Raw genomic sequence first — 15,420 nt, forward strand, 5'->3', positions numbered from 1 at the left:
CCAAATGCTCACACAGACCCCAGAGTGCGTGAGGCAAAATGGCGTTTATTAAAATGTGGTAGGCACTTAAATATTCTTGTCCCGCTTTGTCCACACCCCTTGCTTACCTGCTGTCCTATTGTGGGGCAGCGTTTGGCAAGCCCTGAGCATAGGAAACCTGACCCCATCACATACCGTTTCCTCGCCACGCCTACTACATTTCCCCCTCCCTATGCTCAGGAATATCCCGTAACAGCGCGATCGCAACGCGAGTACATCTCTCACAACTGTTCCTTCGTTTTGTGATACAGAATCCGTTGGTCCATAACTTGCCACATGATCCTTGTGAGGCAATTCTGGAAACACATGATTATGCACGGCAAAATGGCCGCAATACAAATTATTGCGAGCAATACTAGCGCAACTACCTTAATAATTTTCGCAACCCATCCTCCAAAGCTGCCAAACACACTTCTCAGCCAGTCCCCGATGGGGTCGTCCTCCACTTGGATCTTCTCCGTATGGTCTCGCAGGGCTTTCAGCGCTTTATGGATGGATACACTGTGGTCGCTAAGATTGAAGCAACACATTCCTTCTAGGTCTTCACATCCATGCCCCTGTGCCAGGAGCAAGAAGTCGATGGCTGCTCTGTTTTGCAGCACCGCATGCCGAATGCTGTTTGTGTCTTCTAGCATCGCATTCAATATTAATGTTGTTAAATTCGCCTGCTTAGCTGACCAACATGCTAGGCGTTCTATCTGAGCCAAGCTCTGTGCTGCAGCAACCCCAGGGGCGAAAAATGATGCGAATATCCGTGCTGTGGCACTCCATAACTCTACCTCATCGTTACAATTCTCCGGGAGAGGGCTCGAACGCTTTCGGCGACGATGGTGACCCGTGATGCTCGGGCCATACTGCATCCATGTCGTGAAATTCGGAGACAGTAATGTCAGTTCCCCTAGGTAACAGGGTCCCCCTAAGGCATTGTGCGGGATGCCCTGCCAGGCTCTATCCCCACAGATCAAGAAGATTCCAGGGGGCAACGCCTTAGCCGTTTTGTTATTCCATAGCACCTCGTTGACCCCTCGTTTGAAAGTGAACCCATACCCATAAAAGTCCCAAACTGCCGTACAATTAAATGAGGATCTACCGCTAGATTTAGAAAGGACCCCACCCTTTGACAAGCAGGTTGTATTGCGCCCTGTGAAGACCCGTGTTTCATTTTTGGTATACCCGCAATAACCCGAAGTAATGGAGAAAGCCTCCGTGTTCACAGGACTGACCACAGTCCAAGAGGTCTCGTTGTATGGCTTCAGCCGCGGATCTGTGCCTGCCCACTGGGCAATTAAGGCCTGCAGTTGAATCCGAGCAGACACACCCCGCAGGTAATCTCGCCCCAACAGGGTTCCCGGTACCTGCGCTACCAGCGGGGTCAGCAGGACGGGCTTCTCCAGGGAACCGTCTCTGTTGACCACGATTATCTCGATCTGCTTGGCTGACCTCCGTGTTGGAGCAGTTCCCCCCACTCCCGCTATAGTTTGAGTGGCCCCCGTTGGCCACATGGGCGGCCAGTCGGACTCCGCAAAAACCGTCACATCCGCTCCTGAGTCCACCAGGGCGGTAAGGAAAATAGATCGCGGCCCTGGGGAGCCAGCGGGAAGCTCCGTAATTGCGGCTGTAATCTTCACCAAGGGGCGCTCCCCGCAGCTCAACGATAGCGCAGCTAGTGGCAGGCCTAGATCCAAAGCCCGCCTTTCCTGAGAATCCCGTGAATCGTAACAGGGACCCTTATTCCCCCTACCTCGAGATCGCAGCCCACGAGCTCTACATTGCGGTGCAGTGTGACCTCTCCTCCCGCACATTTGGCACACTATACCCCCGTTGCTTTTACACTGTGCCTTGAAATGACCTAATTGACCGCACCTGAAGCATGGCCCAGGCGGGCGATCTGGACTCTGCCGCCCGGCAACCCCATGCGCTAGCATCACCTCAGCTACCGCTGCAGCAACCTCGCTTGCCACTGATGATTGAGACTTTTGCTTGTCCATCACATACTTAAGGACCTCACCGGGGGTGTGGAACCTGTCTGGCGCCGCCCGTAATAGAGCCCGTACGTCCGAGCTCGACTTTTGATAGAGGCAATCCAGGATCACGGGGCCGTGCACTGCCCTAGGCAGCTCCAATCCCTCCACTGCCTTGATCAACCTATCCGCAAAATCCTGGAAGGATTCAGTGGGACCTTGTGCAATCTCCGTCCACGGAGTAGACGGCTCAGCATTTCTTGCGAGCCTTCTGAACGCCTCAAGGGCAGCGTCTGTAGTGGCTATTAGTTCCCCGGGCCTCAGCTCCGCAAGCTGGGCATGTGCGGTGATCATACCCGGCGTACTACCCGTCAGTCTCTGCAGGTTAGACGCGTGAAGCGGATTCCCCTGATCGTTCTGGGCTGTAACCAGCATTTGTCTAAGTCTAGCCTGCCATTCCTCCTTCCAAAGCGTATACTGCACCGGTTTCAAAATCATGCGCATCAGATTCTCAATATCGTATGGTAACAGGGGTCCCGGCAATATTAATGTCTCCAAGGCGTTCATTGTCAGGGGGGACTTCAATCCTTTCTTTTCAACTGCCTCAAGCACCCTCGCTATCGCTTTCGGGTCCAGCGGGACCCAGATCGGGTTATCATCATCGGAAATCACTACCGGAAATGCCTCCGGGTTCGCAAGGCCCCGGTCTTGTGCCTCCTCCTTTACTTTAGCCCAATCAGTCAGCAGACGCCCGTCCCTCCCCCCTTTGGGACGAAGCCCCGCCCTTGCCTTTTCTTCCTCCAAAGAAGGATATAGCGACCGCGGAGGGTAGGGCGGGGGCGGAGCGGGCGGAGTGGGCGGAGTGGGCGGAGCGGTTGGTAGACATGCGGTCGGGAGTTCCTCTTCCCCGCCCTTCGCCGCGGCGACCGTCGCCATCTTGTCCGCCACGCTTTGGTCGTCAGTACTGCAAGGTAGCAAAGACCCGCCCCCCGGAGCCCTTTCCACCCCTTTTTCCACCTTAAGCTTACCCTCCTCTTTAGCCGCCTTAAGGGCTCCAAGTATCAAGCCCCAGGTTTTAAGTTCAGCAGCCTTTTGGTTATTCATGGCGCGTTGGCATAAAGCCGAGGTGAGCGAATCCCACCTACCCGAATCCAGCACTTGCTGAGGGGAGTCCAGCTCCCCTCCCTTTTTTAAAACCGAAAGCACCGCGGCTACCTCCTTCTTTGAAGGGGTATTTTTGCCGCAGTAGTCCTTACAAAACTGCAAAAGTACCTTAATAATCTGTTCCATGGTTACACACGCGACCTGCCGCCACTTCACAGGCTCTTCTCCGCGATGTGTCTTCCGTGAGCGACCTGCCGCCACTCCGCAGGCTCTTCTCCGCTTCACGGGCACGCCGGGTGGTTAACCCTCGATAGGCAGATCACGTCGGGGTCACCACTTGTAGTAGTAGTCTCTCATTGCTCGTCCTCTGCCGACCGAGGGCGCCACTTGCCAGCGAAACCGACCCCAACCGGGCCGGGGCCAAATGCTCACACAGACCCCAGAGTGCGTGAGGCAAAATGGCGTTTATTAAAATGTGGTAGGCACTTAAATATTCTTGTCCCGCTTTGTCCACACCCCTTGCTTACCTGCTGTCCTATTGTGGGGCAGCGTTTGGCAAGCCCTGAGCATAGGAAACCTGACCCCGTCACATACCGTTTCCTCGCCACGCCTACTACAGAAAAGCTTACTTTGGTGAACTGGTAACTTAACTTGGTTGCATTTTGGAATATGCATCCTTGGGGTTTGCACTTTTCCATTGCCAGCCCTAGGAATGCAGTACAGGATGGAACCAGCTGAGAGCGATCTGTGCTGCAAAGCCTCCCTTTGGGCTCCAGCAGGAAGTCAGGTCTCTCTGGGCTCTGCAAGTACTGTCTGTACATTATGCCATTGCCTAGAAGTTCCATACCATAGGTGAAATGAGCAACAGCCAAGCAAGCATACTTGCTCCAGTTCTAGAATAAGCTACAGTGTATGGTGGTTGCCAGAGTAAGAACAAAGGAGTTGCTTAATGCACAAAGAGTAGCTTTTCAGAGTGACATCTCCACATGCATTTGCAAGAAAACAGGGCCTTCAGGGATGCGACGAGGAAGGCTAAAGCCCGCCTGGAACTGAACCTGGCAAAGGTGATAAAGGATAATAAGAAAGGCTTTTTTTAAGTACGTTAACAGTAAAAGGAAGACTAGGGAGAATGTGGCTCCCCTGATTAGTGATGGGGGTGTTCTGGTAACGGGGGATGCTGAGAAGGCGGAGGTACTGAATGCCTTCTTTGCTTCTGTCTTCAGTGAAAAAGCTCCCCCTCGGGAATCCGAGACCCTGGAGGTTAGTGAAAGGGTCTGGGTAATGGAAGACTTCCCTTTAGTCAGGGAAGAGGTCGTCCGAGAGCGCCTGGGCAACACCAATGTTCACAAATCCATGGGACCCGATGGGATGCATCCACGGGTGCTGAGGGAGCTGGCAGAGGTGATTGCTGAACCGCTCTCTGTCATCTTTGAGAGGAGAACGGGGGAGGTGCCTGAGGACGGGAGGATAGCCAACGTCACTCCGGTCTTCAAAAAGGGCAAGAAGGAAGATCCAGGCAATTATAGGCCAGTCAGCCTCACCTCTGTCCCTGGAAAGGTGATGGAGCAGCTTGTGCTGGATGCCATTCCAGACAACTGGAAGAAAAGGAGGTTATCAGGAGTAGTCAGCATGGGTTCACCAGGGGGAGGTCGTGCTTGACCAACCTGGTAGCCTTCTATGATGTTGTCTCTGGCTGGGTGGATGGGGGAGAGCAGTGGATGTGGTCTACCTTGATTTCAGCAAGGCATTTGATACTGTCTCCCATGACATCCTTATAACAAAGCTGAGGAAGTGTGGATAGATGAGTGGACAGTGAGGTGGGTTGAGAACTGGCTGACTGGCAGAGCACAGAGGGTTGTCGTTGGCGGTGCAGAGTCTGGTTGGAGACCTGTAACCAGCGGTGTTCCCCAGGGGTCGGTGCTGGGTCCGGTCCTGTTCAACATCTTCTCAATGACCTTGATGAGGGGGTAGTGGCCACCCTCAGCAAGTTTGCTGATGATACGGAGTTGGGAGGATTGGCTGACACGCCTGAAGGCTGTGCTGCCATTCAGCGAGAACTGGACAGGCTGGAGAGCTAGGCAGAAAGAAACCGGATGAGGTTTAACAAAAGCAAGTGTAGAGTCTTGCATCTAGGGAGGAATAATTGCATGCACCGGTACAGGATGGGGGATGAGCTGCTGGAGAGGAGCTCTGCAGAGAGGGACCTGGGTGTCCTGGTGGACGACAGGTTGGCCATGAGCCAGCAGTGTGCCCTTGTGGCCAAAAAGGCCAATGGCATTCTGGGGTGCATTAAAAAGAGCGTGGCCAGCAGGTCGAGGGAGGTGATCCTCCCCCTCTACTCTGCCCTGGTAAGGCCTCATCTGGAGTACTGTGTCCAGTTCTGGGCTCCCCAGTACAAAAAAGACAGGGATCTCTTGGAAAGAGTCCAGCGGAGGGCCACAAAGATGGTGAAGGGCCTGGAGCGTCTCTCCTATGAGGAAAGGCTGAGTGAGCTGGGCCTGTTTAGCCTTGAGAAGAGAAGACTGAGAGGGGACCTGATCCAGGTCTATAAATATCTAAGGTGTGGGGGGCAGAGTGGCGAGGCCAGACTCTTTTCAGCAGTGTGCGGAGACAGGACAAGGGGAAATGGCCAGAAGCTGGAGCATAGGAAGTTCCGCACCAATGTGCGCAAGAACTTCTTTAGGTGAGGTGACAGAGCACTGGAACAGGCTGCCCAGGGAGGTTGTGGAGTCTCCTCCTCTGGAGATATTCAAGACCCGCCTGGACGCCTACCTGTGCGACCTGGTGTAGGGATCCTGCTTTGGCAGGGGGGTTGGACTCGATGATCTCTAGAGGTCCCTTCCAACCCCTATGATTCTGTGATTCTGTGATTCTGTATTTGCAGGGGTCTGATAGCTAATGGGAAAGTGTATCACAGCCCAATGGAGGCAGCAGTGTATACGTATCCTTCCAGGAGGTGTGTATGTAAGTATGGAAAAGTGACCCCTCAAAAGGAGGGTTTGAAACTGGGGAACTGAAACTCTTCAAGAGCTGATGCAAATGAGGCAGTCCTCTTCAGGCTTCTCTGCTGGAGACTTCATGTGAGATCCTTTGTCCCAGGGTCCCAAAGAACTAACAACAAGCGAAGGCACTGAAATCACTACAGCGGGTGAGGGCAAACAAGTCAGAGGGCCATCTGAATATCAGCGCTTCTGAGCTGTTTTCAGAGCACTGGTTTTTAGTTCAACGTTACGTGCTGCAATTCCCACCCCACTTTAAGCCCCCATCGATCTCTCCTGACTCAGCTTTCTCTACCCCTGTGGTCCTACCTGTGGTGTCAGTAAGGCTTCTCCAGCAGAAATATAGAATGACATGAGAATGTATTGCTTTACTACTGTGTGGAAGGAAAATTGATTGCTCTTCCACTGCTAATTAGCTATGGCTATGTGGAAAGCGGCCCTTTCCTGCAGTAGTGAAATAGAGATGCAGTTGAGTTTGATAGAGAGGGGGAGAGACTTATGAGCAAAAACATAGACATAAAACACAGGCAAAAGTGCAGAAATTACAGCTGTTAATGGCCATGTACAAAATGATTGAAGAACCTGTTGCTTACCCAGCCCATTGAGTCTTGCAGTAATTGTTCTCTAATTGACATCAATGACAAAATCATCACTGTTTTCCCAGGGACTGGACATGAGCACAAACACTTTCTATTTGCCACAGGTTTGAATTGAATCTTAAACATCTCTCAAAAAGGAGAAGATTGGAATCCTGGGGATCCCTGGGGATCCTGTTTACACCAGAACAATCAGAATTGCGCAGAGCAATGCTGATTTCCATCTTCTACCCTATGCAGAGAGCTTACTAGCTTGTGTTTCTTCTATGCTTTGGTGGTCTCCAGACTGGGAGATGTTTCTATGAACAACGTCTTTATGCAGTGATGGGGTGGCCGAGGGCTCTCAGTCAATTTGATCCAGTCCAAGTTAATCTGCCTGTAAGGAAAAGCTTATGTCAAGCAAGCAATCTGCGGATTAACTCTGCATTGCCTGCACAATTAACATGCACAGCTGATGGTTCATTCATAAAATTTCAGAGGCTTGAGTGCTTTGTTTTAAAAAATCTGTCGTGGCCACAGCTTTCTTTCAGTGCTGCTTTGTTCAGATTTTGTGTTTTTGTCGCTGGTGGGATTTGCAGCCGCAACAACGCAGTGGCACGGTGCTGGCAAGCATTCCCAGCACAGTGTGAAAACAAACTCCCTGTGGATCGTTGAAGTCCTGCAGCATTTGTCTTCTGGCCCTTTTTTCTCTCTCGGTGAGCTGACTTGACTTTTTAAGGAGAATAGATTTCACCAAGGCAAATTGATATTTTGTCCTGCAATCTAAAGCAGATTTATGATGGGTCACTTTATTTCCATACAACTTCCGTACAACAAGCAAGTCAAAATGTCAATTCATATTGCCATTCCTTCAAACCTGAACTACTGGGGACCCTTTGAGCCGCTGTTAAAGCCACAGAGCAAAAGCCATCCGGGTGCAATCCCCAGCTGCCTGCTGCAAGAGCAGGAGGACGGGCTCCCAGCACATCCATACCGTGTGCTTCTGGGGGTGCTCCTCTATGGAGAGACTTCTTTGTTCTGTCCAAAGCTTCTTAATCAAAAGCCCTCTGCTAAGTGTCAGCAATGGATGCAGTATTTCCTCCTCTTAGAGATTTGATGTAGGGCCAGAAGCTGCCACTGAGCTGCTCTTAATTTCTGAGCTGTTGAGAGTAAGCCATGTGTGCCGTGGCCCCTCCTGGCAGGACGTGACTCCAAGCTGAGGACCTCACAGCTGGACTCCATCAGCACTTCCTCACTGAGCTACCCCAAGCGCCACGTAAGAGGCAGCTGTCTCTTCTGGCCTGAATTGCATTATACATTGCATTGTATTCAAAAAATAAAGAAAGGAAAAAGCAGTGCAAGAAGAGAGCATTCACCTCTCATGTGGCTGGATTCCAGCGGAAAAAAAGGGAAAATTCAGGAGCAGCTTTCCCTGGCTGCCTGCAGACAAGAAGCCCTGCTGGCCTGCTCCTGGGCTTTCAGCAGAAGCTCTGCCATGGACTTGGCAGCACTGTGCCCAAATGCTGCCCGCTTTGTGCTGCACTTCCCGCTGGGCTGGGAACACAGGCTGGAGGAGCTCTGCATGGCAAAGCAGCTGAGTGTGAGCCGCCTGCTGAGCACCTCGAGGCTGCCTTTGGTCCTCGATGGAGGTTGCCTTAGCATAAGCCTTAGCATAAGGCAATCTGGCTTTCACTGCCTCTGGCTCTGATGCCTCTGAGTTTGCCACCTTTATGAGGATGAGCGACGACAATGCCAACGCTGAACTTCAGGACTTTTTCAATGCTGTGTAAAATGAAGACTTAGTAGAACAGCTTAGCAACAGCCCAAAAGGATGGAGGTGGTCAAGTAAGCATTTCCTTCCTGCACATAAATTCAGCTTTGCTCTAAGCAAATTCCTTGGTCGCCTTGAAGCAGCCCAATATCTCATCCTGGACACCTTGATGACCAAACTTGAAATAATGGTGATTTTGGCAGCTGCTTTTTGACACTGCGGATTCATCTGGAGATACGCTGAGCCAATGCACCTATTGAGGTCCAGAGGTGCACTCTTTGTCCTCTAGCACAACGGGAAACTCTCCTCTATGACACTGCTACAGACGAATGATTGGGCAAGTGGTGCTATCCAGCATGTTGTGCCATAGGGGTGATGTGCACCAATAATGCTGTGTTGTTAATTTTCTCCACGGTGCCGTAAGTAGAGCTTGCCTCATCTGTAGAAATGAGGCAGGTGAACTGGAGTGTCTATTATTTGTAGACACATTCTGTGCTGTATAAATGAATTTTTCATAGGAAAACTTTGTACAAAAAAAAAAAAAAAAAAAAAAGGCATTGGAGACTGCTTCATAAATAATAGTAACTGGGAACTTCAAATATAATTTGGGGAATGGGTGAATATCCTTTCAGTCCTTTCCCCTTAAAGTTATCCAGATGGAACCCTGCATGCACTGAAAACAATGGTGCTTTGACCCTGGGGAGAAATCTCAGCTGTTATGGACAGCAGCAGGATTGTAAAACACTGAACCACAGCTTGTGTTGACTTCAGTTGTCTTGCAAAATTCAGCTGCCTTTGATCAAATACGATGTGCTGGTATGTTGATGTGTTTGGGATGCATCTCTTGAAAAGTGACATATTGAGACTAGACTGAAGTACAGTCCAACTTGTGAGGGAGAAGGAACACTTCTGTGTCAAGCAGGTGACCTCTGTATTGTCTTTGCTGCACTCTATTCAATGCCAGTTGGGAAGAGGCTCGGGGAAGACATGAAATATGGCAGGAAGTGCTTGAGCAGCAAGGAGCCCGCAGGCATGAGAGGAGCACAGAGACCCACCATCAAGATAACAAACACGGAAGGGTTGAGGAGGGAGAGAAGGATAAGTGAGAGGTCTGGCTGAGCAGACATTGTGTGTGGATGCTGCATTAGACTCTGGTGCAAAGAAACACCTACACACCTGCCTTTCTGTACTAAGACAAGGAAAAATATTGCTGCATCTTATATGGAGGTGAGGAGCAGGGAGACCCAGGAGAGAGCTGTGGGATGTGGGTGAGGCCCTTGGAAAGGCAGGGTGCCCGAGGGGTCAGTAAATGCAGGGGCACTAAAGGTGCCTAAATTGGAGAGGACCTCACAGCCCCACGCCGGGTCTTCTTAAGGTGAGAGCACTTCAGTGTTTTTGTTATGAGTGAGACACAAACCGCACTGAAAATCAAGCATGGCCTAAAAGGCTTTCCTGAGCTGAGCCCTTAGTTCCAGAAAATACGGTTATGAATTTATTCGGTTATGAATTTATACGGTTATTGTATTTTCTACCTATTATTTCTGAAATTTCACGTGTATAGCCTAATTTTTAAAACAGCCTAAGAGGCTGGACTCATTCAGGTTCCCATAACACACTTCATGTTCTAGGGGAATTTTTCTTCCCCCCCCCAAGCAATAACTGCTTATTTAATACTGCGGCCTTTAATACAGTTATTTAATAACTGCTTAAAATTAGGCTATACACGTGAAATTTCAAAAATAATAGGTAGAAAATACAATACTGTCTAAAGGCAGCATCCTGCATGAGTGCTCACCGGCAAAGCACTGGGGCAGGAGCGAGGGAAAGCCGTGCTTTGTCCCTCAACAGCTGCCTGACACAGAGGCAATTAGCTGGGCACTAATTGGGTTAGGGCTCAAGGGTGTTCTGTGGGCATGAAGGAGCGAGGTGCCCGCCTGCCCCCAGAGCTGAGAACAGCGTGGGCAGCAGTGAGCTCTGCCCTCCCACCACACCTTTGTGCACGTGCTGAAGTTTCCCCATCCCGTTCTTTGCCTACCACCCTGCTGCTTTTCTGGGGAATAGAGAAGCTGGCTGCTCTCAGAGAAATACGGGGCTGGACAGGCACATGTATTGAAATGTATTGCCCAATTAGCGCTTCTGTTTTTATTAATTCGTCTTGGAAATCGTTTATGGCCTCTTTCTAATTCATCTTCTCAGGGGAAATAAGACTTCGGGAAAAAATTGAATCCCACAAACAATTAGTAAAAGCGACAGCTGTGCCATAAGGGGGATGTATTTAGGGAGGGAGGCGGGGGGAGAGAGATGTTCCAGGCAGGAACGTGCGAGTCTGGGGGACGGCAAGGTCCTAAAAGCGCAGGAGCGGTGCTCGACACGCACCCACCAGCCGCCGGCTGTCACCGTTGCTCAGTGTCACATCGCACCGCGAGCGCTGGGGGGCCGGGAGGGCAGCGGTGCCGGGCAGATCCCCGCAGCGCTCCGCTCCCAGCGAGATGCGCTGCGCGGGCCCTCCCGCCGCGCCGGGCTCTCAGCGCGCCGCAGCCCCGCGGCGCTCCGCCGCTTTCCGCTCTGACTTCGGGGCCTCGCACCGCGTGAGGCGACGTCGGTGCCTTTGCGCCGCCCTCACCCCCAGGAGGCGCCCCTCCAGCACTCGGAGGCGTCCGTGCGGGGAAAGTTTGCTCTCGGCACGCAGCCACGCGCGCCCCACACGCCCGCCCCCGACGAGCCGCTTCCTGCCAGCACGGCGGACGCACGCGCGGTCCCACGCGGACTTTCCGAAGCCGGCGCGGCCCCTTCTGCTGTGCTTTTTCCCTCCCCCTCTCAGCAGAGGTAGGACGGGGGGGTGGGCCCACCTCCCGCCGCTCCTCCGGCCGACGCCGCTGGAGCTCGGCGCTCCGCTCCGCTCCCTGCGGCCGCCCCATTGGGCCGCGCGGCGGCAGCGCGATGCGGCGGGTGGGTGCGCGGCTGGGCGGGCCGGGAAGTTGGAGCGGGAGCCGCGGTGGCGCGAGGGGAGGGCGGCTCCGGAGCTGCGGGGAGCCGCGAGGAAGTTGCGGGGTGCCGCGGTGCGGAGATTTGGCGGCGTTCGGGAGAGCGACGGCGCGCCGTGCCCGTCGCCGGGCGCCTCTCGGGGCTTTACGTAACGGCGGCGGAGCCGGGAGCGGCGGAGCGGCTCAGCCCGTCCCGCGCTGCGCGCCGCGCTTCTTCCCGTCCCCGGCAGCGGCAGACGAAGAGCCGCTCCGCTCCGCCGTCCCCCCGGGTTCCCTTCCCCACTGCGCCGAGCGGGGCAGCCCCGGCGGGAGGGGTGCTGCGCGCCCCTGCCCCGGTCGCCCCTTTCCCCATCGCTCCCTGCGTTCTCCCCTTTCTCCCGCTTCTCTCCTTTCCCAGGGCTTTCGCATCCCGCAGCCGATCCGCTCTTCGCGTATGTTGGCAGTGTGCCGTTTTGTTTCTCCCCTCTCCTCGTAGCGAGGATCCCGCTCCGCACGACGTGTGCGGGGTTGACTTTGTGCCCCCGCTCGTCTTCGGTCGGTGCCGGGGATGGCAGCGCTCCCCCCCGCCGCGCCCCGCTTGCACTTCTCCGGCCCGTCCGCCGCGATGTCTGCCCACTGTGTAATATTAGGCTGAGCTCTGGGAGCCTCCGCGAAGGCACGGAAAGCGCGGAGCTGCAGCCCCGGTCCTCGCTGCCGCCGCGCTGCTCTCTCCCTGCGAGGGGCCGTGTCCGACGCTGGGCTCCGGCTGTCCCTGGGTGTCCCGGGAGAGCGGCCCCGGCACCGACGCTCCCGTCCTGGTCCCAGCCTCCGGAGGTGCCCGGTGAGTGCTGTGATTCGTTTTCTTTTTATAAAGGGATGGGTGGATGCATGTATGGATGCTGGCGCTGGGAGCTCCGCTGGTCCTCAACGCGAAACAGTAATAAGGATGTGAAATAATACCTATGATTTAGCAGCTGGCCCAGGGCAAAAGCCCTTGCCCTGTCCCCCAGCGGGATCAAAGCTCTCCTGTGGCTTTGGAGGGATATTGGAATTGCTCTTTTTGGAGTTAAACAGATTGGACTCGCTGCGGTTTGCTTCAGTCGCACGAAGGAAGCACACCCACCGGGCAGGGAGCAGGGAGCAGGGAGCAGGTGGCGGCCCAGCTTCGAGACACCGTGGCCGTGCCGTGGCAGCAGCTGTAGGTGGCAGCAGCTCTCGGAGCCGTGGTTACTCGGCTCACTGCAGGGGTGCGGGGCTGCAGCTCCTCGGAGCTGGGCGGTGTCTCTGGGCACCGGGCACATGCCGAGCTCCTGAAGCCTCGGAGCAGCTGCGGGGTTTGAAGACTTGTCCTGCTGCAGGAACAGGGTACAGAGCTGGGGTAGCTGTGTGTTTGTGGGTGTGTAGGAATGGAATGTTGTTTCTGCATTAGATGTGAAAAAGGGGGAATTGATCTGAAGAAGTAGAGCACAATGTATTTGTATTTTGCAACTTGTCCTTAGAAATAGCTGATGTAAAAAAGTAGAAATACCGTATTGTTAGTAACATGCTTTGGAAATATAATTGCTGAATTGTGTGATTAATTTTTGCTTGCAAAACTGCAATAGTTTTTAAATGTTCCAAATAGTATAGATATAGTATTATGGACTAGAAAGCATATTGTAGGGCTGTTCTGTTTGGATAAGAGACCCTCAGCAAAAGAAAAACAAACTTAACAAACATCAAAGCAGGCAGGGCCTCCACACAAGACTGGCTTGCCTTGCTCTGTGGGTAGGTTGGGATGCAACAGGCAGGCATCAAGATACTCCCCCCTGTCCTCCTTCCAAGCTTATCTCTATGCAAGGACGAGCAGATGTGCAGAAACAGTGACCAAGTGTTGAGTGAGCAAGTGTGAGAAGTTAACTAATTAGCGATATATGCTTAGCTAGCAGCAATTTATGTTTATCCAGTATCCATATGTTTAGTTGAGCATTAGGAAAATTGTGAACCTGAAGTACTCAGCCAATGAGGAACGAGGGGAGAAAGAGATAAGCATTGAATAATAGGGCATAAAGGATGTAACGCTGTTTTTCTGGGCACTCTCCTGCTTGCAAGAAGCCCGCCATTGCAATTGCAAATAAAATCTGCTTTATCAGAGATACTGTCCTGATAAATTATTCGTATATTTCCAACAAGGGCAAGGAGAGGGATAGCCTTGGGGTGGTTGGTGGCAGAAGGATGTGCGAAGGGCCAAGTTAATTGAAAAGCTGGCTCAATAGGGTTGTCCTGACCTGGAGACATGCAGAGGTGAGCAGTGTTTAGTCCTGGAGTCTCTTCTATTGGGTGCTGGAGCACACAGAGGTAGAGGTCAGCATGCAAGGCATTCTGAGGGCTGGGGACTGAGGGGCAAGATCCACAGTGTGTCTGAGGATGCATTTTGGTGTCACAGACGGTGGTGACTGCACAGCTCTGGGGTTAGGAGAGGAAGAGCGGTTGCAATCCAGGGTTTTGGGAGGCTGCACCATCAGGGCAGTGTCAGTTCTCAGCTCGGGTGACCCCAGGGAGCTGAGAGCATTGATGTAGGTGACAGCTGCTGAGCTGCAGCCTGACGTCACTCTGTGAGCTTTACACGGGTAGCCCTGAACACGGCCGTGTGCACTGAGGTCTTTGCATGCGGCCGCGTGGTACTGCTCACATTTACACGCACACAGGGATGCGTGCGAGTGCACGGGCCTCGAGGAGCTGCGCTCACCGGGCGGCACCGCGGTACCAGGCGGGCCCCGGCTCCAACCCGGCATCGCGGCCCGCACACCCCACCCCTCCGGCTCTCCTATTGGCCAGCCGTGCCCCATCCGGCCCTCTCATTGGCTCTCACCGCCGTCTGTTATGTGCACGGTCACGTTACGATAAAGTCTGTGCTGGTACTGAGGAGTGGAACGGCTTGTGTCTGCCGGTAACTGCCAGCAGCGCTGCGGCGATTCGGGCAGTGATGCACAGCAGCTGTCGCGCTGACACGTGCTGCACTGACCCGCGTCTGCAGGGCGGCACGAGTGCCGTCCGTACGGATGGAAGAACCGGGTCCGTGTTCTTCTGTTGTGCTCGGATCGGTTCGTGGAGTTGAAGCAATTCGAACATCTCCTTATTGCTCCTGAACAAGATTTTGCATAAAATAACTGATGCTTGTGTAGGAATGGAATGTTGTTTCTGCATGTGACATTACAAAGAGCAACTGGTTTGAAGAAGTAGAACATCATGCATTTGTATTCTGTAACTTATCCTTAGAAATAGTGATCTAAGAAGTAAAATTCTGTATATGTTAGCGGTATGTTTTAAAACATTATTACTGAATTATGTGATTAATTCTTTCTTGCAAAACTGAATAGTTGTTAAATGGTCCAAACAATGCGAGTATAGCATGTTAGGGATTAGAAAACATACTGTAGAGTTGTTCTGTTAGATAAGAAACTGCCAGCAAGAGAAAAACAGATGTAGCAAACATCAGAGAAGCCAGGGCCTCTACACAAGGCCGGACTGTCTCACTCCGTGAGGAGTTGGGACGTGACAGGCAGGCGCCAAGATAGCACAGAAACATAAGCTCTTAGTTGTTTAATTACCCCTAGCATTTGTGCCCTTTACACTGGTCACTGTTCTGGTCATCCCTCTGTCCTCGCACAGAGATAAGCTGGGAAGGAGGACAGAGGGGAGTGTCTTGGAGCCCTCCTGCGGCACCCTGAGGTTCCCACAGAGTGGGACAGCTCTGCTTCGTGCAAAGGCCCTGGCTCCTTGAAAGCGTGTTCAGTGTGTTTCACTTCTGCTGGCCTAACGAACCACCTCACAGCGGGTTTCCCAGCTCAGAACACTACACCCACATCGCTTAGGACATCTAGAGCCTACCGCAGCTTTGTGAGAAAGGATTTCTCACGTTAACTCGGTAACTGCGTTTCTAAAACACGTTACTAATGTGCGCACGGAACTTCTACTTTTCACATCAGCTGTTTCTAAGGATGCGCCACAGCGCGCTTCTTCAGATCA

The 15,420-nt window shown here is 52.9% G+C and overlaps 1 protein-coding gene across 1 annotated transcript; it reads right to left on the reverse strand.

Moving 5' to 3' along the window:
* Positions 1-29: 29 nt before the first annotated feature.
* On the reverse strand, positions 30-3,739 carry LOC149911978 (uncharacterized). Its single transcript, XM_090132881.1, has one exon. It carries the CDS (start codon positions 3,288-3,290, stop codon positions 261-263), a length of 3,030 nt encoding a protein of 1,009 aa, XP_089989007.1. The 5' UTR covers positions 3,291-3,739; the 3' UTR covers positions 30-260.
* Positions 3,740-15,420: the final 11,681 nt, after the last annotated feature.

Source organism: Phasianus colchicus, unplaced genomic scaffold (assembly GCF_987193195.1).
Source record: "Phasianus colchicus unplaced genomic scaffold, bPhaCol1.hap1.1 HAP1_SCAFFOLD_48, whole genome shotgun sequence".
In the NCBI taxonomy this organism is placed as follows: domain Eukaryota; kingdom Metazoa; phylum Chordata; class Aves; order Galliformes; family Phasianidae; genus Phasianus; species Phasianus colchicus.